General features: G+C 40.4%; 1 protein-coding gene across 12 annotated transcripts in view; it reads left to right on the top strand.

Annotated features, from left to right (window-relative positions):
• Positions 1 to 23023, top strand: part of LOC134049912 (integrator complex subunit 6-like) — a 39640-nt gene extending 16617 nt beyond the window's left edge. Inside the window, exons 3-19 of one of the 12 annotated variants that reach the window (XR_009933643.1) lie at positions 1534 to 1683; positions 2123 to 2212; positions 2527 to 2710; positions 3512 to 3640; positions 5465 to 5628; positions 6712 to 6864; positions 8443 to 8575; positions 14375 to 14469; positions 15228 to 15338; positions 17000 to 17215; positions 17691 to 17814; positions 18362 to 18504; positions 18850 to 19081; positions 19711 to 20103; positions 21498 to 21591; positions 22020 to 22321; positions 22758 to 23023. Coding sequence is in view for 8 of the 12 variants with exons in the window: in XM_062502661.1 (XP_062358645.1) it covers positions 1534 to 1683; positions 2123 to 2212; positions 2527 to 2710; positions 3512 to 3640; positions 5465 to 5628; positions 6712 to 6864; positions 8443 to 8575; positions 14375 to 14469; positions 15228 to 15338; positions 17000 to 17215; positions 17691 to 17814; positions 18362 to 18504; positions 18850 to 19093; positions 19711 to 20103; positions 21498 to 21591; positions 22020 to 22119 (2523 nt within the window). In the remaining 4 variants the exon portion in view is untranslated. Of the gene's footprint in view, positions 1 to 1533; positions 1684 to 2122; positions 2213 to 2526; positions 2711 to 3511; positions 3641 to 5464; positions 5629 to 6711; positions 6865 to 8442; positions 8576 to 8771; positions 8853 to 14374; positions 14470 to 14923; positions 15160 to 15227; positions 15339 to 16999; positions 17216 to 17690; positions 17815 to 18361; positions 18505 to 18849; positions 19094 to 19710; positions 20104 to 21497; positions 21592 to 22019 lie in introns of those variants that run through there. The other 11 variants (XR_009933642.1, XM_062502660.1, XM_062502661.1 and 8 more) reach the window with 11 other exon arrangements.
• Positions 23024 to 27769: the final 4746 nt, after the last annotated feature.

The following is a 27769-nucleotide window of genomic DNA, read 5'->3' as shown; positions in this document are numbered from 1 at the left end:
GTGGGAGGTTGCTGTGGCTCTGCTGATGAGATCCTTTTTTTTAAAGTTGTGGTTGTGTGTGAGTGTTGATGGTATTTTACTGAGAATTACCTGGTTCTTTTGAGCTTCCAGGGCAGTTTAATCATAAAGCTAAACCAGTCTCATTGAAAGTCTGTTTTTTCTTTGCCCCATTGCAGGTTTCTCTCTCTTGTATCCCTTGCATTAATCTCAAGCTTGAAGAACTGGTTAAGGGAGCTAAATGTGACCAAAATGCTTTTGTTGTATCATCTTATGATAATTCTCCATTCTGAAAAGAAACCCACCCAGCTTAGGCTTGTCAACTCAACAGAAGTATTGATTATCACCTGTCCTTTCTACTCGATTCTTATATTTTCTTACAGTTCTGAACATGTCTATCCTAAGACCATTTACAGAGCCCTCAATGTCTACTAAAGGTTTGCAGTGGGATAGAGCTGCTTAAAAAAAAAAAAGCACAGGAAAATCCTGCCCTCACTGGGGAGGAGAACCTGCTGGAGGATGTGTTGCTCAGAGATTGTCCCAGCAAAAGTCAGGCTGTCTGAAGTGATCCTCTCCATGTCTGCGTAGCTGGGATTCCTGGTGGAGCACAGGAATGTCTCTGGTGCCAGATGATAGTGAGCCTAGGTGAATAACTGCTTGTCTGCTGCAGGAGTGCCTTGGAGAGTACGGTGTAATAGCAAGGCTGAGAGTTACGGGAATATCCAGCACTTTCAAGCTTTGGTTGTTTTAGCTGAGGCATCTTTAAATCCTATACCAGTTCCCTGTAAGCTAGTCTCTTCTAAAATAGCCTCCCAACTGTGCAGCAAACCACTTTTAAGGGAAGGGTGTGTGAATCATACCTGTTGGGCCTGCTTACCAGCAGGTCCAGAGTGCTTGGTTGGACTGATCCATCCTTATCACTTGCTGTTCTTTTGATCCCTAGGCTTTGTCAGCAATAACTTTTTTGAAATACTTCCAAAATTTTAAGCTGTTACACTGAGACACTAAATGGTGATTTAACTCTTATATAGGGTTAAATAGGCATAGGCAGCCACTCCTTTTTTTTTTTCCTTACAGACTTAATTTATGGAAAAAAGGACTAAAAGGGAACAGGTATAAGCCAGAAGAGGCAGTGACATTATGCTGCTTTTATCTTGGTTTTACCTTTGCTGTTACTTTGGCAGCTGCATTTCTGATTTCCAAACTTGGCAGTTTCTCCTAAAAAAACACTCACATGCTAAATCCAAATACTACTATTAACAGTATCATCTCTACAGCGATTTTCATGGTAATACAAAGTTTTTCCATTGCTTGGCAGTGTGTGTGTTTCTTGAGCCTCCCACTGTAGGTGTAACCATGTTTCACATCAAGCTGTGCATACCTGGATTAGGTGTGTGCAGCATGTAAATGGTGCAGTGCATCCATTAATCAGGAATAGAATTAATTTTTGTTGGGAAGAGAGATAAATGCCAGCTTGCAGTTGATTGCAGTTTGCTGCTAGAATAACTAATAAGCTTTTTTTGTTTTATGTAACAGGCTGGATGGAAGGAGAACCATGCAACATTCATGAATGAACTGAAAAACCTTCAGGCTTCAGGACTAACAACCCTTGGTCAGGCACTCAGGTCATCGTTTGACTTGTTAAATCTCAATAGATTAGTGTCTGGAATAGACAATTATGGACAGGTAAGATTTATTTATAGTCTTTTGTCTTTTATATTTCTATGTTTTTTAAATTGTAGTTGGTGAGGGATTTTGGTGGTTCAGGTTTGTCTTTGCATTTAACTTTTTTTTTAAATGTTGGATAACTCTGTGTAAGAGCTTGAACTGGGAGCTCTTTTCTTACTATGTCTACTCAAAAGACCCTGGAAAATGCTGATTTTTTTTTTTTTTTTTTTTTTTCCCTTACTGAAATATAAAGAAGGAGAGTATAAATTCCCCAACTGCAGACACACGGGATTAGCCCATTCTGTGTAGTTCTGTGTGGCTCCACATCTATTTAAAAAATTACAGGATTATTTTGAAAGATTGCTTATCTTACTGTTTATTTTATAGTGACGAAAATACAAACCTCTAAGCCTGTGTGTTAAGGTTGCTTTTGCCATTGTTGTGCTTTTGTCTGTAGGGAAGGAATCCATTCTTTTTGGAGCCATCTATTTTGATTACCATCACAGATGGAAACAAACTGACAAATACAGCTGGAGTCCAAGAGGAGGTAAGCTTGCATTAAGTTCTTTCAAGTTACGATTATGCAAGTTGGTGCTGTGGTGAGATGCATATTAATAGTTTTTTTTCCTGCTAATTGTACTTCATCATTGACCTGTTTTTATGGAGAATAGAAACCAGCTATCTTGTGAGTACCCAGCCCCTAAATTCATAGTCTGTAAGGGTTTTGAGATGAGAACTTCAGATAAATTAGTGGGTTGGAGAGAAACAGGCTCTTTTACAGACAGATGAATGAATTTGGATACGATGTTTTTAGCTGGTTTGTCAAATACTGGAAAATGTTCTTAAATCTTTTTTTACCAGCTTCATCTTCCATTGAATTCTCCTTTGCCTGGAAGTGAACTAACCAAAGAACCATTCCGTTGGGATCAAAGGCTGTTTGCTCTGGTACTGCGTTTGCCAGGAGCTGCATCTGCTGAACCAGAGCAGCTTGGGAGTGTGCCTACTGATGAATCTGCTATCACACAGATGTGTGAGGTTACAGGAGGTAACTGGATGCTTTTTTGCTTTGCTTCATGTTTGGCATTTGCCTTGAAATATTTATTTTCCTTTTTCACCTTCACCTCTTCCTGTTTTCTCTGGATTGCTCTGTGTCCATGTGAATCCATGTGGTGCTTTCTTGGATTCCAGTAGCACAATAGAACTTATTCTTATTTCAGATATAGACATGAGAGCATTTTCTAAATGCAGTAGGAGGTTTTGGAAAATTTCTTTGGTTATTCTGGAGGTTGGCTTTGCTCATTGGGAGGAGTTTTTAATTTTTTTTTTTTTAATTTAATAGTTTAATTGGGCAGGACTGCTATTACTAAGATATTAATTCTACTGTGGGGCTGATAAGCTAAATTTAATCTTTAAAAAATTAATTCTGGAGCCTATTGCTTGATACGTTGATTAGAATTTTTTTTAATTGGTGCTTGGAGAAATTGTTGTGTGGGAGGAGGAGGTTTGGGTAGACAAAAGCAGATAGATTATATAGTCTTGGTGAAATCAGGCCTTCCTAAGGGCCTCTATAAACTTGGCCTTGGTCCAGCCTGATGAAGCCTTAATGACGTCATTTTAGTAACAAATAGAATCTCAGCAGGTTGTGGGGCTTTGGTGCTTTTTCTTGGTTGTATTGCATTTGCAAAGTACTTTGCCTTTTACATAAACTTGTATAGAGTTTGTTGCTGTTATTTTGGATAAAATTGCAAGCCTTGGCAGTGTGACATAGGTAATAAAATACCCTTCTTAACTGAGATTACTCAAAATTTGCTTTTCTGTATCCCCGTGTAATTTCTCTCTTGCATAGGTCGTTCGTACTGCGTTCGGACACAAAGAATGTTGAATCAGTGTTTAGAATCTTTAGTTCAAAAAGTCCAAAGTGGAGTTGTTATTAACTTTGAGAAGTCAGGACCAGACCCAGCTCCTATTGGAGAAGGTACAGTGATTGTTGTTTTTTTTTCCCCCCTGCTCCTTAGGTTTAAGGCAAAATGTTTTGTTTGTTTGTAGATATCCTTATCCTGTCTTCCATGTCCTTCCTGCCACCTTTTCCCTGTAGTGTACAGGATGCACCTTAGCAAGAATCAAGCTAACACTTGTATAAGTTAAATGATGCCATATGTCTGCACATGCTTGTATGGATCATCTACTGCTGCCTGGCTCTGTGTCACTCCTTTTACCTCTTTTTGGATGGCTGAGGGAAGTGAATGCTTGCAGGAAGCATTTAAATTTGAATTACGGTGTTGTCAAGACTGTACTTAAAATAATTAAATCTAGCAGTAGTGTATTTAAACATATCTGAAGCAATCTCAATACTTAATTTTCTGTACATTTTCATTCAGCTAATTGATCACAGAAAAGTAAAAAAAGTTTCAGGTGAATGGTCTTAGCTGGGAATGAAAAACTGTGCTAAAAACTAGGAATTACTTTGTTCCCTGTGAGTCAAGTGCGTGAGAGGAAAGAGGAAAGTGTACTCTAAATGAGAAGCTGATCTTCAGATTTGCACAAGTTCATGGCTTCAAGGGAGAGGAGAGGAGAGGGCTGACCAGTTCCAGTTTAGGAAGTCAGGATCCTGGAATACCAGAAAACATAATAGCTTTTAGCATCACCTGAACATTCCAGCAAAGCCGACTTTATTCCTGCTTTCATTCTGGAATCAGCTTTTTCTGTTTGTTTTCTCCTTTTGCTTATTGAAAGAAGGCCTTCTTATAATGCTGTGCTGTCCAGCACAGCAGCAAATTCCCATGTCTCTGCTGGCCCAAATGTTCTCTCCTATGTGGCAAAACAATTGGTGGTGAAATTGTGGGGAGGAGGGGAAGTGTTAATTTTTGTCACATTTGAATGGTAATGGACTGTGGATATGAATGTATAAAAATATCAGGACTTCTCATCTCTATGGGAATTGGGGAAGTCCTAAATTAGAGAGAAATACAATAGGATTTACCCAAACAGCAAAAATCACTGTTTTTATAATGCCGAGAAACCAAACTGATGTGGCACTGGAATGTGTTTTCTGCAATATTACTGGCCAGTTCTCTAAAGCAAGGAAAACCAGTAGTGTAAAATTTTTATGAAACAAGGAAGATTAAGTGGGTGATCTCTGCTTTACTGTTTGCTTTGAAGAGCAGTCTTTGAAAACTAGAACAGATGAGTTCTTTGTTCTCAGTGTGCAGGGGTGTCTGTGCTGCTGGACTGGTAGGGAATGCTGGCCTTTGCAGCAGGCTGTGGGGTTTAAGTGGTCTGTGAATTGTAATTAAAAATGTGGCAAAAGCTGCCTCCTGCAAGATGGGTCCAACCTCTCCAAGAAACTTTGCTCCTCTTTGAGTTTACAGTAGTGGCAGCATCAGTCACTGAGAATTGAAGCCCATGTAAAGATGAAAATGCCAATTCTCAACCTTTGCAGGTGCAGCAAAACCAGCAGCAGTAGCTTGGTGGTGCCTGTGGGAGCTCAGACACTGAGCTTAAGCAAATACATTTTCCATAATACGTGCGTATGCCTCGCTGCACTCACTGTGTAATGGCTGTGCCACAGGAGCAGAAAGGAGATCAGGGCAAATACTGTATTTATTTCTCGGATGATTCTGTGATACATCTGGATGCATAGGTTATTTCAGTGTCTGATGTAAAGATCTGTATGTCTTTGGAACAAGAGTAATGAAATGCCTTACTGGCTGCTAATACAGAAATTTTGCTAGCAGACAAATACATGCATGTAGCTTTTCATTTTCTTTTTGTTTGTTATTTTGCTTTGTTTAAATTTTAGATGGACTTGTTGATTCATCCAGGCCCATCAATTCATTTGCTTCTCAGCCGTGGCATAGTTGTCATAAACTCATTTATGTACGACCTAACCCTAAAACGGGTGTTCCTGTGGGGCACTGGCCAATCCCAGAATCTTTTTGGCCTGATCAGAATTCACCAACACTGGTAAGTAAAATAAGAACTGAAAAAAAAAGGATTCTACACTAATAGTTGAACAGACTGAAAATTGATAATGGATGGATAGAATAGTTTTTACTTTCTCTATTTATAATATGATGTGACTTTGATTGAAAAGGTTAAAACTGTTTTTCAAGAGTCGTGTAATCTAATGTGGATACTGCAACCTGTGATATTTGTTGTATCCATAATGTTCACTTCATGTGTATGGTTAATTTGCTGAATGGTTTTTAAAGATTATAAAAATGAGCTGTAAGTTACTTCACATACCACAAATCATAGTGAGCCTATTAAATTTTAATCAAAGCTTTATAAAATTCATTTACATGGAAGAAGGAGTATTTGTTTTGGAAAGATGATCAACCATGGTTTTTTTCCTTAGTATTACTTTATGTGGAGACTCTTCTTTTACTAGTAGGAAGAATTAAAACTGAAACAGAAGAGCTAGTCCCTGCAGAAAATGAGGAGAAAACAGTATTAATTTCTCCTTTTCTTACTGAAGCGATGATATATTTGGCATGCCTTACTAGCCTTTCTAAATATCTCTGTTTTGTTAGGCATGTTCTGTTCCTGCACTTTGCAAGTGCACAAGGTACTGTCTGTCCATTCCCCTTGTTCTCACCTCCTGATTAAAGAGGGGGAGGGGGAAAAAAAAGGATAAATACTTGTAGAGAATTCTTTGTGAATTGAGTGCCATCTCACAGCTGTTTTTCTGTGAACTTCAAGCTGGGAAGAAGAGTTGAAGTTTCCTTTAAACCCATCTGTATTGTTGAAGCTTGATTGATGTGAAGGCTTCTAACATAAAGATAAATAGTGGCATATTAACCATATTTTTCTCCTGGTGGGAAGAATGTATCAGTGTGTGAGCGTTTTTTTTCAGTTAGATAAATATTTAGTTAATCTATATTCTGTTGTGGGAACTTGTATTTTATTCTCTTTGAAGGAATACTATAGAAACTGAATGTTTTAAGACGTGTAGGATGGTGAAATACCTACTTAAGGATGTTTTTAACAGAATTGGTTTGTTTACCATAAATATATGAAAACTGATACCCTTTTCCCCCCTTTCAGCCTCCACGCACAGCTCACCCCGTGGTGAGGTTCTCCTGTGTGGATTGTGAGCCCATGGTTATAGACAAGCTTCCTTTTGACAAGTATGAGCTTGAGCCTTCACCCCTCACCCAGTACATCTTGGAACGAAAGTCTCCCCATACCTGCTGGCAGGTACTTCCCCTTTATTTGATTCTAGAAATGTAATGGGTGATTTGAGGTACTTCAGTCTTTGCAAGCCTGGAGAATTGGGGTCTGGTTCAAATTCTGCACCAGAAGAGAAGAAACATGTCAAGGTTTCACTTACCTCCTTTCTAAGAGAATTATCAAGAGTCAGAATTGAGTGTTCCTTCCACAGGCTTTGTAATCTCATTTAATTATCTTTCTAGGTCCATGTCATTTTGCTAAGAAATATGCCCCCCAGGTTCCATTTTTGGCTAAATTGAAATTCTCTGCAGGCTTCCATTTGCTTACAGTGAAAACCCAGCACTAGTTTCCATCATGTTACCTAATGAACAGCTGCAAATGATTTTCACTAGATGGTTGAAGCTGCTGATGGGAATTGAATGAAAGCTGTTGATCCTGTTGACTAGATTGGCATTGAAGAGGTCAAAGTGCTGTTGCTGAAATCCTTTGGCACATGTTCCTTTTGTAATTTTTTATAACTTTATGTCCTCTGTAAGATCAGACTCCCTTGTTGGTGGTGTTCTTTTAAATGTTAGCCTAATGTGTACACTGGGGTCTGCTTAGTATGCTACTTCAGCTGGAAAGGTGAATTTGGAGGTGTCTTGTTTTTGTATCCCTAATAAATACTACGACTTAGTTGAAAATACGACATGCATTTTCAGAAGAAAAGCTAAAGTTACTTTAAAAAAAATTTCAGAAATGTTCTTCAAACATTCACAGGTACATTATTTGCTTGAGTTACTAAAATTACTCTGCTTTTTTAAAAAACTGCTTTTCTTCTCCCAGCTATGCATCAGACCCTTACAAATCAGAGAAATAGGCTCATTGTCATAGAAACCATGTAACAAACCCAGTTCCTTATGCCCTGAAAAAACAGAGGAAAACCATTTGCTATTTGCTGCAAGGTTTATTTTTTTCCAAGGAAAACTATTTTTGACTTAGATGTGGGTTATTTTGCTAGCCTCAGTAAAGAACATCTACCATTTTTATCCTGTTGAAATATTGTTTGCATGTATTGCTTTCCAGGGTTAAGACCCTCATCTATGTGTGCTTAAAAAAATAAAGTAAATTTTAAGGATTGCCAGTTGGCACTGGGCATAATCAAGACATTTCTTGAGTGGTTGTTGACTGTTTTATTTAATTTATATGCTTAAAAACATCTTACATTTCTTTTTAACAGTGTTGTAAATATTAGTCGTGCTATTTTTGAGTCAGAAGACTTATTTCAAATAGCTTATTTATTTAACATTCCTTCAACAGATGTCCCCATATCTATTTTGAATAATTTCAAAAACTCTTCAGGGCATCACTTCACAGTAGTTTCACTGAGGTAGTAAAGATTATTCTGTGAAGAGCATTTCCACACTTGCTGGGTGTGCACTAAATGTTTTGTGACTGGGGAATGTAAGTCCATACTCACCCTGATGTGTTCAGATTTGTCCGAGCTTGATAATTTACTGTCTTAATGCAGTTGGATTCAGATTGATTTGAATTTTTAGATGCCCCATGCTTAATATTCTTCATGTTCTTTATTCTAATACAGTGATCTCTCTTATTCTTTGTCAGGTATTTGTGAGTAGCAGTGGAAAATACAGCGAACTTGGCCACCCGTTTGGGTATTTAAAAGCAAGCACTACTTTAACCTGTGTAAACCTCTTTGTGATGCCTTACAACTACCCCGTTTTACTTCCATTGTTAGGTAGGTAACACATCTGTACTGGGCTACCAGTGCAGCTGCTTCAGAGTAAAAACAAAACAATAATGGTTGGTGTTCTGCCTTAGTTTGAGACATTATAAAATAATGGAGATCAGAGAGTAGAGAATGTTGCAAACTCTTTTAACGTACTTTGGGAGGAGAGGATTTTCATACCCCCTCTCCCTTTTTTTCTCTCCAGCAGAGGAGGAGAGCTACCTGCTTCCAGTGCATGTTTGATGCTGTTCACCTCCTAGACACGTAGCCTCTTCCTTAACCTGGAGTAAGCGTCAACCTCCATTCTTTTCCCTCATTTAGGGTGTGGTGTATCCAGGTTTTGCAGTTGCTCTTGTAGCAGCTTATTTTTTACAGGAAGATGAGATGCAGTGTTTGTCACGGGTGTTGGGAAGAGGGAATTCCCTAATGCAGTTTAGAGCAGTAAGAAGGAATTGAGCAGTGAAACAGTCTGCATTTCTTTCCTACCCTAAGGACGAGATTTTGCTTTTGTTTTTTTACTCCCACAATGAAATTACTTTCTAAAGAAAGATGATATGAAAATGTGCTGTGTGAGCAACTGCCGCAGTAATTTTGGTTGGTAGGGATCTGGCATAAACGTAATGGCAGAGAGGAGTTTCCAAGGTGCCACTAACCCTTTCAGTTGCAGATGCTGTAAGGCTTTTTTGTTCTGGTTTTTGTGGGTGTTTTGTGTTTAGTGATACAGAACAACAGTGACCAAGAGAATTGAGTCTTACTGTCTTACACAGGATTTTTCTATTTGTTTCTAGGAAAAAAAAAATCAGAACACAATTCAGGAATTTTTTTTTCATAATCCTGGTCATAACCAAAAAAATAAGAAATTGTGCTTGCTGATAATGTGTCTTTTATAGTTATCTGTGTAACCTGATAATTGTCCCAAAGTGTGCAAGCAGGATGAGAGTTTCGGTGGCTTTGTCGTTCCTGAAATACTGCAGCAGATCCACTAGATGAAAAGCCATCTCTGATCCTAAATTAACTTCCCTGTTCATTTTGATGTTGACATTTGCAGTTCTGCTGTGTCTTCCCTGGCAAGCTCTTGTCTTCCCCCTGCCTCACTTTTTACAGGGGTATAAAGCTCTTCCTTTTCTTTGAGGAAAGGCGCTTTCCAGTGTGTGTAGTGCTGTTCTGCAGTTTACTCACCTGGTAATCCATTTCTTACATTTCTAAAGGCTCTTCAAAGGAAAATGCAGAGTTTCCACATTGCCTGAGTTGTAAAGTGGATGTTTTCTTGGAGGCACAAATCCCATACATTCCATATTGTTCATACAAACACACACAGTGTTACCTTCAGATCTCCATCCAGGACTTGGTTTATCCTTGGTCTCTAAGTCATGGTAGAATTAAGTTCTGTGGAATATACCTTCAACACCAAAGTACATCTGGGTCCTTGTTTACTTAGCAGTATGGAAGATGAGTGAGATGATAAGCAGCATACCTGGTAAATTATTTGTAGATGTTTTTAGCAATACTGACTCTGTATTTGACTCTGTAGGTAGGTAGGAATTGTTTCCCCCTTCATACATGCTAATAGTGGATTCTTATGGTTCAGCAGAGGACCGATTTGAATGTGTAAAACCAATTTTTCATTACTCTCACCCAGATTTAAAAGGATGTGAGAACTCCCAAGACCAGAAGTCTGCTCCATTCAGCCACTGCCTCCCATACTGGTGCATCAGTGTGGTTCTAGTGGCTCCTGCCCTACTGGTAGAATATTGTGTTGGAGGACTGGTTGGGACAGTACCATGGATAATCTACCTCTGTTCCTTCTGGTGACTTTCAGAGACAAAACCACTTTACAACTGTATATTTTTACTGTATTCTCAAATTTGTTCAACCTTAAAAATACATAGTAAGATGATTAAGGATTTATAATTTTTTTTGCTTCCATTTTTGTTTTCCTCCTGCATTCCTGAGCAGGCTAAGTTTTAATTCTCTTTCAGTGTAAAAAAGCCCTAAAAACAGGTAAGATAGGTAGGCATGAGACAGCTTGCAGGTGATGCTTGAGCAAACAGAAACAAGTTGTAATGGTCCGTGGCTGAAGGAGGTAAATTGTACCACATCCTATATGTTTGGTGATTTTATGTCTTGGTTTCTGCAAGAGTGGATTTGGGAATGCAGTAGCTTCTCCTGTCTTTTAACTTACAGAGCCTGCATTCAGAAGCTTTGTAAGGGAAAGGAGCCAATTGATAGGACTTGATAAAACATTGAAGCTAATGGACTCGTGTGTTAATGGACACATGCTCTGTGTTTGGTTGGCTGACAAAACCACTGGTCTCTAGTCCATTTACAGCAGTGATGGATAATGTGGGATGAGCAGCTCCAGTTTGCTTTCAGAAAGCTCAAGACAAGTCCTGATTAGCATGATGGTAGTTTGCTCCCAGAACTGAGGAGGTGGAGTGCAGTTCTTTCTGTTCAGTGGGAGGCTGCTGAAGGCAGAGCTTTTCACAGGCAGATGCTGATGTGCTTCAATGCTGAATGCTTGGCCCACAGATGAAATTTCCTCCTGAGGGATTGTTGCAAAGCTGTTGTACTTCAGGTACTGTTCTGGCGTTTGTATGGCCAAGTTCATGAAGCAGAAGTTGAAGGAGGGGTTTTAGGGAGAGCTAAGTAAAGATGAGGTGTATTTCCAAATGCTTCTTCCTTGCCTCAGATTTTTCCTTGGCTCCTTTTAGCAGCACGGGTGGGAGGGCAAGCACTGCTGGGCAGTAGGAGTGACTTCATTGTGAGTGTCAGCAGAAGCAGCAGTGAAACAGCCATGCAGGAAATGCCTTGAGAAGGTGGTTAAATACCCTTTTTCTGTGGGTCTAAGTATGCAACAGGATGAGCATTTAGAACATGTCTGCCTGTGAAGGACTGCAGCGTGGATAGTTTCCTTTGATGCTTTTACAGGCTCTGTGAGAGAACCTGCAAGTGATTATTTTGTATTCTGGAAACTTAAGGGCTATGTTTTCACCAGTGTGAACACAGCATGCTGTGGCTCTGGGAGGGACAGCTAAATACATTTTGATACCTTTTGTATCAGTGGGGAAACAGTGACACAATGCCTGAGGTAATGATGGATGCTGTTCCTCGTTGCTGTGCCTTATTTTTGGCTAGATGGTTTGTTTGTAGGGAAGGTTACTGTTTTCTGTGAATGTAAAATCATGAATCTACTACCTAGAACAGAGGAGGTATCTCAGTGCATAATGAGGAGAATTACAGGAGTCAACAGGGAACGGTGTGTACTTTCTCTGGTGGAATTTAATGTGGGTGGTAATTAAAAAAAAAAGTTCTAAAGTTTTACTTTGGGTTACATGATGCATGAACTGCTGTAATTTAGGCTCCAGCTGAACTACTTAAATTACCTGCTGACTCTCCTCTCTCTCATGCTCTTTTTTTCACTATTCACTGATCTTAAAAGGTGCATCCAGCCCCTTTCTGTGGTACTGAGTGTTAAAAGTGTGTATTATTGTCCTGTTTGTCACAATTTGGTTGTTTTGTACATTCATCTGAAGTGGATAAAGACTTTGCAATACAGTTTTCAGTTAACTGGTCTGTGTGGCTTGACCTGATCCCTTGAGTTGTAGCAGCTTGCAGCCTGTTCCTGATGAGTTTTAATACCATGGTCCCAATTATGCAGTGCTTTTTAACTCCCTCAGAGTTCAGAAGTAAAAAGAATTCTGCATTAAGTGGACTGTACAGAAATGAGTATGTGCAAATAATTAGGTAGAAGTAAAACTAAACTATGTAAGGATTTTTTTCAGTACTGCTTGATTTTTATCTGCAAAAGTTTAGGGTTTAATCTGTGAAAGACATAGTTAACTGAATTACTGTTAGTTAGCTTATTTGTATAAATCACCATGTGCAGCCCGGGGCACAAGGGGAAAAGTGCCTTCCAAGTGCCTGTGTTGCAGTCTGCTGACAGTGTGTGTCTCAAACTCTTGAGGTAGAGGCAGGTAAGATACTGATGGTGAAGTTCTCTTTGAAACTTGTGGCTGTGTTTGAGAGGGTGGCAGTTCCTGCAGTGAGTTAGTGCTGTGGGGAGACTCTGATTTTAAAAAGCTGAAGCTAGGATAGCAGAGATCAGGGAGGTGCTTTTTCATTTGATGTCTGGGAGTAGAGCTGTGATGTGGATTGGGACCCCAGCTGGCTGAGCTGAGGAGTGGCAGTGCCATGTCACTGTGCCTGTGTGTTCTTACTGGTACAGCCTCACAGTGCACCAACTGAGACACTATAATCAAGTGCTGATTAAGGGGCTTGAGGGGTACTCAACCAACTCATACATAGACTGTAAAATATTAGGACATACTGTAATACTGAATATGTTGCTTAAGTTTTTCTTTTTTTGTTTTTATGTTGAATTTTGAGAAGAGTGTAGTTTAACTTGCATTTTGCTGCAAAAAGATAATAGGTCTGTGAGATAAGAATGGATGTTATTTTGTATTTGCCATATGTCATGATATCATCCCAGGATTCTTTTGTTAATAGTGCTAAACTTGAAGTATATTGAGATTTTAAATTGAATTTTAATTTGTCCTCTCCAACTCCAGCCCACTTTCTTCAGGCCAGGGAAGAGAAGTAGCATCTGTAGTACGGTTTTTTTATGTAATCCAGAATTCATTTAGATTGGAAAATACTTGTAATTGAGTGTGGTTTGTCTATGAGAACTTGGGAGGTAGTATCATAACATCTGTTCAGTTTGTGCACAGTACTATGCAAATCGGATTTTCTTCTCCAAATATGTCTTCCTGAAAACTCAATGTGGAGAAAACAATTTCCTTGCTGCATCTGTCTTTTGCACACCTTCTGTGCATCTCTGTCTCCTGCAGCTCTCCCCACTTAATTTTTGGACATCCCTTTCTCCAGAACTGCATATCCTTCCATTAGCCTCACTTTGTCAGCATGCTACTATCCTACTAAGAAGAACCTTTATTTCAGTGGATAATATATAATTTCAAATGATGAATTGCAGGATACTGTATTTGTTGTAGAGATCACAGTATATAGTGTGCACAGCAAATAAGCCCAAGCTTTACCTCAGCCATTCCTAAACAGCCAGGTGCACACCTGGAGTGAGCAAAGTGCTTCTAAAACACTAACCAAAGGAAAGCAACGTCTGGTTGCCCCCCTCTTAAAGGACAGCAGGTTTTGTAGCTGATTTCTGTCTGTTGTCTATACCTATGGGAGACTTTGCTGCCCTGGCATGAGGCAGGTGGTGTGGCTGGAGGTAACCCCTTGTCTGCCAGGTGCAGCTGCTGCTGATGGCAGCAAGTCCAGCAAAACTGGCCAGAAGGATGCCCTGATTGAACTGTTTTTTATTCTTTCCCTTTGATGCCAAATAATAGTTTTACTGGAGACCAGAATTCATCATGCAGGTTGAACAGAAGAAAGCTGGTTTGAAAATGGAAATTGAACCAAATTAATGTTGTTTGGTTTAATCAGATACAGGGACTACCTGATGTGCAAGAGAAAGGCAAGGGAGGTGAAACTCTTAATAGGTGGATCTGTTGCACCTTCCTTGCTGCTGGTAGTGGTGTGCAGTGTTTAAGTCTGGTGTACTTTGTAAGTTTGCTTGTAATGGGGACTTGCTCTGGATTGCCTACTGCAGCTAGGACTGGGGATTCCCAATCCTTCACACCTCAGGTTAAGAGCAGTTTTTGGGGGGAAGCCCCATTGGGAGGTAGGAGGGGGTAGAAAACGGGGGGAAGCCTGGAACATGCTATTTTGGACAAAGCTAAAGGTCTAGGACTGTATAAATGACACCTTCTTTTGTTGTTTTCCTTGTTGCAGATGACTTGTTTAAGGTTCACAAACTTAAGCCAAATCTGAAGTGGCGACAGGCTTTTGACAACTACTTAAAAACAATGCCTCCTTACTACTTACTGGTATGTTCCTCTTCTCATCTCATCCTCCGGGGTATAATGGCTGGTGTGACCAGAGTCCTTTGCATCATACCTCTTCCTAGTAATTTTTTTTACGTAATTATGATGGCATTTTAGGTAGTTAACATTTTGCCTTTCAGAGGTATGTAGATTAGAGGAAACATTTTTAAGAATTTAAAAATAAATTGGTAGAATTACTGAGGAGTAGTAGTAGCTATGTTAATATCTTAAGTATTTAATAAATGTGTCTTCTGATCATTGAATATTAAACTATTTTTATCAAAAGTACTTCAGAACATTTAGAGAAACCAAATTTGGCATTATTTTTGTAACTGGATAAGGAAAATTCAGATTAGGTTTTTTGTTAATGTGGGTGAAGTGCTAGAACTTGGGAAGCTGATATTGACTGGGCCAAATAAAGGGTGGAGGGAGGCACTGAGTCACTTTTTACATGTAGCTTGGACAATGCACCTCAATATGGACTTGCATCATCCCGGCTATTCTGGACCTGAGCCTTTGAGTGGAAATTGCCAGTGGCACCACGCTGTGTGGTATCTTGGTGATGTGGCATAATGTCCATTGTGAGCTAGTTAGACACCAAACTCATGTCACATGTTATCTGAATAGGCTTGAATTTTAGTGGCCAAAAGTGGAAAAGCTAGAGCACTAATCTATGTGCCTTAGCTTCCTATAATTGAGCTTATAAATTTCTTTTTTAAATACTTATTCTCTTACTATTGTGTATTTTGTTTTCCTTATAGCCATTAAAGAAAGCCCTAAGGATGATGGGAGCTCCAAATCTGATATCAGATAATTTAGATTGTGGACTTAGTTACAGTGTTATCTCTTACCTTAAAAAACTCAGCCAACAGGTAGTATTGATGAAACCTTTGCAATTAGAAGTGCGTTGATTATTTAGTTTGTGGTAATCTCATTATAAAGCAGTTAATCCCTGTGGGAGTTCATATGGGTGTGCATCATATGTTGTAATTGAAGATTGGTGAGCATTTCCACTACAAATACGGATGAATCCAGTGTGGTTCTGTAGCCAGTGAATGTGCCTTCTGTAAGTGGTGGAGAGGAATGTAAATGAAACGTCTTCAGCTGTATTTTAAATATCTGCTAGACTTTAAACTCCAAAGATAATCACTAATTGGTTTTATGGCTGCTCTTGCCATTGTTCTTCACAGCTGAAGTCAGAGGCTTGCCTTCTAATTACATGTGTTCCTTGGCAATGTGTATTTTCCAAAAGAAAAAAAAGTGTGTTCTTGTCCGTGGGGAGTAAAATCACAGTTCAAGCTTTACAGCTGAGCTTCCTGTTTCCTTCAGGACAAAAGTCTTTCTGTGTGTTAAGTGTGACCTGGTGGGAAATACTCCTTACATATCTTTTTGCTAAGACTGCCATTCCAGGTGTAAGGGCCTGGAAGTTCTTCCTCCTTAGCATGAGGGGCTCTTGAAACAGCAGTTCAAATATCTAGAAGGCAGTGAGGAAGCAGTGCAGCCTTTAAAATTACAAAGAAAAAAAATCCTCCGCCTTAAAGAATGCACAAAATACATCCCAGAGCCTCTGAATGACTGAGAATCTACTAGACATAAAACTTCCTGTGGTATTTTGGTAATCTAATGATATGCAAATTCATATGATTTATCTGCACTGTGGAGCTGGACTGACCCGAGATGGCTGCAGTGGCTCTCTCAGACGTTCTCAGCACATGGAACAGTTTGAATGTGTGGAATGCATTCTAAACTCCTGTATAGGCACAGGCAATTCCAGAATTCTGCTGTGCTCCTGCTGTCCTTAAATTCAGTTTCCCACAGATAATGAAGCAAACTCTGCAGAAGAGGAGATCTGGGGGAAGTGGCTTGCAATCACAGTGGGTTTGGGGTTTTGGTTGGTTGGGTGTTTGTTTTTTTTCTTTGGAGGTATTGCTGTTGGGAAAAAAAAACTTAAACTCTGAATACAGTTAGAGCTTAATACAGTAAAATTCTCTGTAGCTGTAAAAAGAAATCTGCTCTAATTGGAGAAGTGATACATTTTTAGAAATGTACTCATAAAACAGATTTCTTTTACAACTTTTCTCTCTTAATGTTGATACAAACATACAGGACAAACCTAAGTTCATAGATTGCTTAAAAAATAAACTGAAATTATATTACTATATCTGAATAATACTATTGTTTTAGATGCAACTTCATTGTAACCTAAGGCATCCTACCTTCCATTTTGTTTTTTCTTTCCCTTTAAAAATGGTTCTTCAGGGACACAAGAGAGTCAGAGTTGCAGCAAAATGAGGGATATTCACAGACCTCCTACTGGCATATAAATTTAGATACACTGGCTAAATATTTTTCCATATGCTAGTGCATTAGGATTTCTTTATGCTTAAGACCTAGTCTATGTAATCCAGTATATCCCTGGGTAGGTAGTAAGGTACTAAATTTTTAGTTTTATTCTGCTAATGTACTGTGTGTTTTGTACTGGAAATGTGCAATGCCTGCTGATTCTTTAACTCATGGTATGATTCCATTTTAGACAAAAATAGAATCGGAACGGATAATAGGTTCAGTGGGTAAGAAAGTTCCACAAGAAATTGGAATAAAAGTGAAAAATCACTCCAGTGGCCTCTCCTTGGTACACAGTAGGGATTTTAAACAGCTGCTGCAAGGGATCACTGGGGAATCTCCTCTGAGACTGTCGGAAATGAATGTTAAAGAATTTGCTGGATTCCACATAGGACTTTTAAACAAGGTAAACATCACTGTGGTCCTGCATGACTAAGCAATTGGTCTTATCTGTTTTAAAAGGGTAACTTTTATGGACTTAGTGTAGAAGGAAGTACCTTTGCTGAACCATGATAAGTACAGCATAGGCACAGAGGGAGAAGAGTAAATGCAGGTTTTTGGCACTTGATTTTTGGGACACTGTTTGAAAATCCTGTGGTGGTAAATGAAAATTACTGTGTTCTAAGTGCCAATCTCTGCAAAAGACAGCTATTGTTGTTCATCCATGAATTAATGTGCTTACTCTTAATGGAGCTGAAAGCGCTAATGCTGAATAAGGTCATGTTGGAAAGACAGCCACTGAGCTTGTAGCCAGTTATGAAACTCTAAAGTTACTTAAGAATATCTTTTAAAAGTTAATGTTATTAGAGTTCATAGTGGAATTTCTCCATGCGTGAGAATTGATGAATTAACTGAAATTACTTGTTTTGTTACAAAACTAGGATTTGAAGCCACAGGCATTCAGAAATGCATATGATATTCCTCGTCGCAGTCTTCTAGACCAGCTAACTAGAATGAGAACTAATCTTCTGAAAACACACAGGCTCATCTTGGGGCAGGATGAAGGTAAGGAGTCACAGTTCTTCATTAATTGTTTGAAGAGAATATAGCTATTTGTTTAGTTCCTTAAGGTAGTGGTTTTTGTCTCTGGTGTGGGAGCAGACATGGCCATTGCATCTCTTGCTGAGTCAGACAGTGTCCTTTTCTTAACTCTGAAGGGGAAGGAAGGAAATCTTTGCCTTCTGTCATGCAAGATGTCATGCTTGCTTTGAAATTTAAAAATAAGTTTCATGGGAGAGTGTTCGCATTTACCATTTGTTATAAAGCAATGGGGGCTTAAGGCAGAGTGGAGCTTGCTTTGTTTTTTGTGGGGTGCTGGTGGTCTAAAGATGCTGTTGTCAGCATAGAAATTAAACTTGCTTATTTTTTATGCCTCTGCCAATTAAGCTCAGCTCTTGCCAGGCTTATTTCCACAATTGTAGTCTTCAGCTTGTTCTCTGTAGTCAAAAGAAATAATCAGTTCTGGTTCTTAAATGCTAACACTTGAAATTGAGGTGTGAAGTTTGCATTGCCTTAATTTTAAGACTAAATTGAGGTCTCTTTTCTGTTGCAGACTGCCTTCATAGTGTCCCTGTTGCTCAAATGGGAAATTACCAGGAATACCTGAAAATGATGCCTTCACCTCTTCGGGAAATTGACCCAGATCAACCAAAAAGACTCCATACATTTGGCAATCCATTTAAACAGGACAAGAAGGTAGGAGGGGCCTGGCTGCCTACTGTGCCTTTATATTTAATGCAGCTTGAAATAATTCGTGAGCACAATTTCTCCCCCACAACTACAATATATTGCTAACTTGTGCAGCCTGTGGAAAGGAGGGGTGTTTCCCATGTGGTCCAAGAGGAATGTGTATGGAATTGTGCTGCTTCACAGAGTGGCACTGGCCTCTCTGGTTACTTTGGGTGGTATCTCTGTTCTGAGAGCTGTCAGGTGTTCTGAAAGCCACTTGAGTCCGAACACAGAGGCACTCAGCTCATCAGTGGATTGGTGAAACAGTCACTGTTCGGTACAGCTACTTAAATAATTACTTTTTTTTTTCAGGGTATGATGATAGATGAAGCTGACGAGTTTGTGGCTGGGCCCCAGAACAAGATCAAGCGTCCCGGGGAGCCCAACACGCCGGCGTCGCTGAAGCGGCGGCGCAGCATGTCCCCCCTGCTGCGGCGCCCGCAGTCACCGCCCGTCGTCACCAACCACGTGGGTGGCAAAGGGCCACCTGCTGCTCCTGGCTCCCCCTCCTCCCTGAGCCTCAAGGGTGTCCCAGCAAATAAAGGTACACTGAGCTGTGGTACAGCAGCTTGGGTGGATCTGGGGAGGAAGGGAAGAGGTTCTGCCGCCGCGTCTGTGTTTTGCTGTTGTGTAGGAGTGGGTTTTTTGTTGGCCAAGATGAACAGGCTGCCGCTATAGCTAATGAAATCTGAAGTTGAAAAAAAAAATGTTCAGAAATAGAAAGTATCTCAGATCAGGTTTAGAAAGTATCTCAGATCCGCTTTTAGTTTTTCTTTGTGTGTTCTGTGGTAAAGAAGGAAAGTTAAAGTACGGTTGTTTTGTTTCTAAAAATAGGAATTTTCATTCCCACCTATCGCAGCAAATGGAGTCAGAAGAAAACTCCATTAGCTGGGTTTGGGGAAGAGAGGGAAGACATGAGTTCACCTGGGAGTCATGACATTACACTAGGAATACAGAACATGGTGGTTTCACAGTAGTGATAGGAGATGTAGCAGTCCAAAGGGAAAGTATTCCCATGGTCACACCCACAGTTGAATAAAAGTATTGGAGTGTTGTCCAGCGCTGTCAGATTGCTACACAGCACTTCAGACAGAAAGGATGCAGAACTACTTCTGTTTGGTTCTTTTGGTGCTGCACTGATGCACCAGTAAGGTATGTATTTTTCACTTGTAGATACCAGTAACAGTGTTGTCCAAGATGGCAATGGAGAGAAGAAAGCAGAAAATTGTCAGTCAGTGGAGAAGCAAATTGATGGCTTACCTGTGCAAATGGCTCCTGTGGTTCCAGCTGCTGTGGGAGAGGATGAGATGTTACCCAACGACTTAGACTCCTTACCTGTTGAATTCAATTGTTTAAGTGAAGATGGGCTGGATCATAAACCTGGTACCAACGCACTTGTTCGAGGACCTCTGAATTACAGTGTGAGTGGAGATGACCAAAAGCGGGCCATGGAGTCTACTTCTGAATCTGTGCCAAATTCATTTAAAATAACACCTACCATGTTGGAGGGAAGCAATGCTGACATCAAAATTAAAGTGATGAAAGAGGTTCGCAAACCTGGAAGAAGTAAGTTATTTGGCTTTCTTTATTTTAGTAGTATGTAAGACATGTGGTGTGAGAGAGAAGACTTGCCTGGAAGGAAGGAACTATTTTCAATATACACACAACTTCAGATTTTGAGTAATTTCTGGTTGCTCATAGATGAGCAATGGAGAGGGGAAAAAATGGAGGAAATTCTGGGGAGGTGAGTTGAAGTTTAGATTTCTGCTTGGGATGTTCAGTGCCAAGTCACCCTGTTAGCCCTCGAAGACAGGTTAACTGGTGTAAGAGGTGCCCTGTGAAAGCAGCACCTTTCAGAGGCATTGGTTTTGTTACCAGTGTTCTAATGAGACTGAATGCTCTGCCTTAGGCTGCACTGCTCCGGTGCACACAAAATGTACTTATTGCTCTATGTCCATCAAAACTCCCTTTTCAGGGCAAAGGCACATCTCTTGCACAAAGGGTGCATCTTGGAATATGCTTGAAAGGGAGTAGTAACAATTTATAGCAGAGTGGCTTTTTTTTTTAATTTTGTGCAACTAATTAGTGATGAAACACTTTAAGAGTTGCAAACTCTTAAGAACTGAAGATTAAAAGTGTCATCCTGCAAAAAAAAAAAAAAAGGTAGGCTCATCCAGTTTTCTACCAAATTCATGCCTAGTAAATGGTGATGTAGAGTGAAACTGTGTGTTCAGTGTGAGCTACCTGTCTTGCTGCAGAATTCAAGCAGTCAAAGAAAGAAGCTAAATTGTTAGTGGCTTGAATATGTATGTTTGTTCAGAGGTCTGACCATTTATGCTTCCTCTGCCTACTGCATCATTCTGAGCAGACTCTTGGTCACAGCACCATAAATGTATTCATAGCAGAGTCAGTTATGGGAAATAGTGAAACAATGCTGGCTTTAAATTTGTTTCCAATTTAACGTGTCCAGTTTGTTCTTTTGCAGTGGACATATTTACCTTTTCCCAATGGAACAGTTGTGTTGTGCTCACACTAAGGGTTGACAATTTGTCTTTCCAGAGATCTGATGGCAACCTCTGCTTTCAGAAATGATGGCTCCAGGCCAGATCAGGGTTTGGTGGCCCTGTGCATGTTAACTGTGATCATGGGAATGGGAGGCTTCTCTCTACCCATCCTGCATTTTCTGAGGATGAATGTTCCTAGCTGCTGCTCTTTAAAGAGAAACTTAATCTTTGGTACCACATTTGAATTCTCAGGCCATCAGTATTACATTAAATTATTCTATCACCTGTGTTCTGCTCTTAAAGCTAATGCAGGTGGTTTTCTTGCCTTATGTGTTTTATCATGCAGAGATACATGAAACTGGACTTATTTTTTCCTTTTTGGCTCTTGAGATTTTCTGAAATTGCATCTGCAACATTCATTTTTAATACATGGTTGAATTTTTCTCTTTCTTTTAGATTATGAAAAAATATTTTCTCTTCTTGAGGAGGTGCAAGGACCTATGGAAATTCAGAAGTATTTCATTGAATTTGCTATCAAGGAGGCAGCAAGGTTTGTATAGATAAAAATTACTCACAGTCATAATTAAATATTAATTTAGATCAGGGTAGTACATAATAAACTTTATCAGTGCTAGTATTTTGATTTTTCTGGTTTGACATATTTAAATTATAATTGTTTTAGTGGTCAAACTACCATTACATTTTTATGTAGAAGTGGTCTTTATGCAAAGTTTAAATATGAATTAGAGAAGTAACGGGTTGCTATTAAAGACCAACTCAAAATATGAGGGGGTTGGGGAGGGCCAGATGTATTCAATTAGATTTTCTAGCCATTCTAATGCCAGAAATAAAGCAAGCTCTTCCCTGCTGGAAACAGGGAGCCTCCGCTAATACAGTTTGTCATGGCTGGTTATTCTTGAGTTGTTCAACTGTATTTTTGGAAGAAGAAATTTATATTGCTCTGCTTCTCTTCTGCAGGTTTAAAAAGCGGGTCTTAATACAACACTTAGAGAGAATACTAGAGGAACTAGATTTCACCAGCCCACCCAACAGAGTTAATCATGTCAACAGTAGATAATAATGTACCAGCCAGACGAGTGTGGACCAGGAATGAGTTTGCTGTGCCACAGAAGAGTGGAAGAGGATGTAGCTGCTGCCCTCACCATCTCGGCAGTCAAGTGGTTTTACTGTCACAGTCTGAGAAGAAGCAGTGGAGCTTTAACTTTAAGAGCCTGATTCAGCAGAAGCTGGGCTATAACCTTAAGGATTTGCTATGAAAGGTGTGGCTTTTTCCTGTGGAGGGTGCTCTTTGCTCAACAGGCGGAAGAAAATAACCATTGCTGCCCCTCCTGCAGGTGATGAGAATTTACTCATTTGAACGCTGTCATTAGACATTTACGTGCTATAGGCAGCAGGTTGCACTAAAATGGGGCACTGTCAAATGCACACACTGTCTGCATCGTGGAGAGAGCCCGTGTGTTCCCAAAAAAACCCTCCCAGAAACACCTGCACTGGTAAAATTGCATGTTGCCACCACAGAGACAAGGGTCTTGTTCCCAAGAACTGCTAGCCATGCCTTTAAACTTGAGATTCAGTGTAGATTGAGAGTAAAGAAACTGCTATTGTGTTAATGAAAGCTAAAGACAGCCCTGTGACTGTTACCACCTGATGGTCACTAAACAATCTACCTCAGACTCTCTTCTGTTTTGTCTGCAGACATTATGAAAGTGCACCTGAGGCTTCCCAGGTCCCCGACTTGAGTTCTCTTTCATCCTGTGAGGAGGACGGAGATTCTTCAGGTGGCCTTGGCACACGCTGTGCTTTGGAAGCACTAAAAGGAAACGCTTTTAAAAACGTGTATTTTAATGTTCATACAAAAGAGATTATTTTGAACAGTATTGTTACCAGATCACTAATTTGATATTTTAACTGTATAAAATTTTTGGAACATATGTATATATAAAATAAACCATTTTATTAATTTTTAAGCAGTGCTAATCTGAGGAGTCTGTAGTGGGCAGCACTGAGTTCCTCCAGTTGTCTATTAGCAGCAGACTGAGGATATTTTTGTAAAACCAGCTGAACCTGGTGTTTCACATTCTCGAACACAGCTTGTGGTGCTAGCTGCAGAATGTGTTTGTAGCCTGGAGCACCTGTCCAGGTGTCACTCAGCTTGGCCTCCGGGGTGCACATTTTTACACAAGTTTTGAGGGCCATAATTTCTAGTTTACCAAGCCCTTGGTTACCTGAGCTGGTGTCCTCTCCTCTGTTCCTCTTAACTATTTTGTCAAAAGGCAATTCCATATATGACAGGACATACAAAGAAGACTGAAGCCACCTGCATGTGAATTCTTTTTCCTCTTTAAAGCAGTACCAATAATCTGCCAGTATTAAGTGGTTCTTGGGATGTGTGTGTGTTTTCAGTTGTTCACTCATAACCTCCTCTGATCCTCTAACAGCTTTCTTTAAGAGACAGGTTAAAGTTGTGCTCATGCTGACCTGTGCTTTTGGCCTCGTATGGGAAATATCCCAGGGATTCCAGTGGACTGGCCTGGCAGGGAAACAGGTTCTTGTGGTGAGCCTGTACTCTGTTCCTGCTGTTATTTTTAGTACAAACCAGCCTGTGAGACATCATTTCCATCCCTTCTGAAACAGTGGCCTTGATTTCCTTGGAAGATGCAGTTTGACCATTGGAATGGCACCAGTGAAATCCAAGAAGGAAATTAAATTCAAGGAGATTAAGTACAGCAACAGCAAGTCTCTGTCATGGTGTATATGAATGAAGTGACATAGAGGAAGGCATTACTACAAGTGTGCCCTGATTCTTAGAAGTAACTTTTTTATTCATCTGTGCAGATGAATAAAATTGATTTTTTTTAAAGCCCCACAAACACCTTGAAGTGACATAAAGGGGAATTTATTCCTTTGAATTTCACATGGCAGCTGTTTGTCACTGTGATGGACCTCCCATGCCAAATGGACTCTTAGAAGGGATTTTATTTACAGATGGTCAGATATACTTACTGTGCATACCTTGTTGTAAAATGGCCTGGTTAAACGCATCAAGTTGCATGTAATGTGCTATTCTTGAAATAGTAGGTGATAAGAGGAGACAGATTTCTTCCATATAGTTAATGGCTGTTCAATTTTCATCACCAGTTCCATAGACACTCACTTGATCATTGCATGTCTGAGCAGGGGCCATATTTTTAACTAGTGACCTTGTCAGTGTGTAAATCTGCTCTTTTGGTGGGATGCAGTTGGCTGCCAAATCATCTGTAGGGAGCTGGTAACTTCCATTCACTCCTTTGGAATCTTGCACCTCAGAAGCTACAAAATACTCAAGTGCAAGCAGTGTGAATTTTCCCTTACCCCTCACCATTATTTTGTCTGAATAGATTGAATTTGGATTAGACTATTAGAGCAGCAGAAACCATATAGTGAACTGGACATGAGTCTTCATAAGAAGGAACGAAGGAAGATGTCCTCAGGGGTTGTGGCAGTGCAGAGATGAAGAAAAAGGAGCAACACCAGTTGATGAAGAGCACACACAGCCCTGAATTCCACGTGCAAATTGCTTGTTTAGGAAGCAGAAAATGCTCCACAACTGGTTTAATAAGATTCTTAATGGAGAGAATTCCTTGTGAGCCAGACCCCATTGCTGGATGTGGGTGCATCTTGCCTTAGCACAGCTTGGGACTTTGTTCGACACTTCAGGGACAGCCAGGAGGGCCACACTGGTGTCAAGCCTTGCCTTTTCTGGTACAGACCATGGTCCAGCAGCAAGAGCTGAGTCACCAGGGCTGTGACCTGTGTGACAGGTGAACCTCTCACAGCTGTGTCCCTCAGCAAGGGCTTAGAAGAGAGGATGGATCCAGTGATACAATCTGGAATTGGAAACCATCTGTGCTTTGCTCAAACTTAGATTTTTGAGCCTTTGTTTATGTAAGGTTGAAATAATGTGGCAGAGTTGAATGTTGGGAAGTAGGGAAGAAATACAGCTCTGTGTTTGCTGTAAGGAGCACTGTTTAACAATCTGAATTAACAAATTTAGCACTTGCCTTCCTTGGGTGGAAGGGTTGTGAGGTGCTTTGGAGTCTAGATACCTGTGTGAGTTCTGCTGCATCTGTTTTCTGACCCTCTCTTAACTAGGCCTCCTCAGTGCATGTTACTTTTATTTTTTCCCTTGTAGATACTGAGGGGTTTTCCTCCTAAGCCATGCAGCTCCAGGCTGGTCAGCACTATTTCCTAGTCTTTCCGCTGTGGCAGGTGTCTGTTGGGTGCTGCTGTTCCCAGTTTGGGGGCATTGTGTATTTATGGTGGGCTTGTGTATTCTTGCCTGGGTTTAACCAGCATCAGAGAGTGATTGTCATCTTCCATAATAGTAGCTGCGGAGGCTGTGCTTGACTGTGCTGTGGTCAAGCAATTGTATGTCTCCTTTTGCAAGGAACTGTAAAAAAAACAAAAACACAAAACCTATTTTTTGGGTGTTTTTTTAATCTGGTAATTTTCTTCTGGTTCTTCCTCTAAACTGCCTGCCTGAAATGGTAGCAGCGTAGGCTGCTGAGTTTGATTTCTTTTGGTCTGTTCTTTAGGATCTGCTAAGAAATTTTGATGTAAAAATACAAGAAATGCATTACCTAACAGAAACAAATTATTAAAAAAGCCTATAAAGCTCAATTAAAGTGTTTCATACCAGCAACATGGCAACATCACACCTTTAGCAAATGGACTTGAGAGTGCTTGTCTTGAGAATGTGCAACCTAGTTAAGCAGATCTGGCAGACAGGAGGTTTGGCAGAGATCTGAAGGAAGGATGTTAGTCACTGGAATTAAAAGGAGCTGCTGCTTGCAGGTCTGCAAAAACAAGCTGAAGTCTATCTTAAGTGGAAAAGGAAGAAACTGGAGAAAAAGAATGCCTTGGGATTTAGCAAAAATCTTCTGGCCTGCAGGAATTGTTAAGCTGTATTCTAAATCTGAATCTTGAAATAATTTCAAAGAGGATGGACTAAACAAAAAATATTGAACTTTCCTGAAATTATCCATTCAGTTGAGTTGCAGCTTGGCTTGTTTCATGACTGAAAGACTGTTGGCTTGGCTTTGGCATTGGTGATTTTCTTCTCTCAGTCTGTGATGTGGTGTTGTCTTTTGGTAGTGGCTAAAGCAGCGTGGCAGGGGAGCTCTGTGGTTGTCCATGGAGCTGGGAGCAGAGGGGGCTGTGGAAGGAGTTGGTGAAAAAGGCAGTTGCTGCTTGTGTGCTATGGAAGGTGGTTCAGCTTCACCTCTTCCATGTCACAGCCTTCATTTTAAAAATGCACAAGATGCTTCTCAGGGCTGAGAGCTCAGATCTGGTGCCTTGAGCAGCTGATTACTCAGAATTTAGAGGATGGATGCACCCCAGGAGTTAAATTGTTGTACAGACTTGTACAGCTCTCTGGTAAATGCTGGAGGATATTTCTATAGGCAGTGGAAGAACTGAGCTGCACATGCCTTCAGCTACATGGCTTTGCCAGGAATAAGGACTGCTGCTACCATGTAAGGAAAATTGCCCTTTACCAGGAGCTGGGAAGTGCTCAAAGCAACTGCGTATTTCTTCATATTTTGAGCTCGTGATGAAGCTCTCTAACAACTTATATTGAAGTCCAGGAGAATAATTTAGCCTGGGAAAGATGGTAGAATAGAAACCTCAGATGAGATTTTTGCTGGAGATCCAATGTTCTTGAGAGCTTGGGGAAGTTTTATCTTTACATCTGCAGTGGGAATTTGACAGCTATTTCCTAGTCCTGGACCAGCTCCAGCTGCAGTGGAAGAGCTGGATCCCTGGCATTTGTATATGCTTGCTGTCATCTCAATCACTGTCACTCCTCTAATGCAAACAGTCTTGCATAATGTCCCTAAAAATACTGGGACACCTCTGGCAATTTGCTACATCCCCATGCTCCACTCTCCACTTCTGAGCAGCTGGTAGGAAGAACAGTTTTTTGGGAACGATCCCCATTGCGTGTGCTCATTTACAAAGTGCTTAGAGCCCTGCAGGATGCTGAACAGGAAGAGAGGGTTACAAAGCATTTTGGTAGTTACTAGGGCAAAGCTCTTTTTGTGTGGTCAGCCTGTTTCTTGTCATTTACTCCAGAGCAGGTGTATATTTTAATGTTAAATTGTATTTGTAAATATTTAATACTTAGAATATATGAAAGAGGGGTTCTTTTGTGAAGGTTGGAGTTGGGGGATGTCCCCCCTTGCTTCATCTTGCAGCTGTGACCTATGTACTTGTGCAGAGGTGGCCCTTGCAGAGAAGGATGCTGGGCTGTGCTTAGGTTTTCTGCAGGGAGGGACTGCCTGGAACCCTCCCAGGCCTTGGATCAGTGACAATAGGCACCTGGAGCTGTTTTTTGCTGGGTTTGTGGAAATGCACTTACTGTTTCTTGAGGTGGTGGTAGCAGTGTGAGCAGTTCCTGTCTGGACACAGCTTTCAGAGCTGAGGAGGCTGTTGGGCTATTTGGGGTTTGAGCGGCCACAGGTCTGGTCAGGGCACGCTGCTGTAGTGGCTGCCTGATCCCTTGGCAGTGAGTGTCTCGGGGATCAAGGGTGCTTTCCTAAGTAGGACAGAAATAAAAACCAGCCCAGTTCCCCAAAACTAGAAAGTGATTAATTAAAAAAAAGGGCATTTTGCTGATTGTAGATGATTATAATGCAGCTGCTCGACAGTGACATCCCAGCCATGGAAAA

This window comes from Cinclus cinclus, chromosome 15 (genome assembly GCF_963662255.1).
Source record: "Cinclus cinclus chromosome 15, bCinCin1.1, whole genome shotgun sequence".
Taxonomy (NCBI): Eukaryota; Metazoa; Chordata; class Aves; order Passeriformes; family Cinclidae; genus Cinclus; species Cinclus cinclus.
The sequence above is the reverse complement of the archived record's forward strand: the minus strand, read 5'-3'. Positions and strand labels throughout refer to the sequence as shown.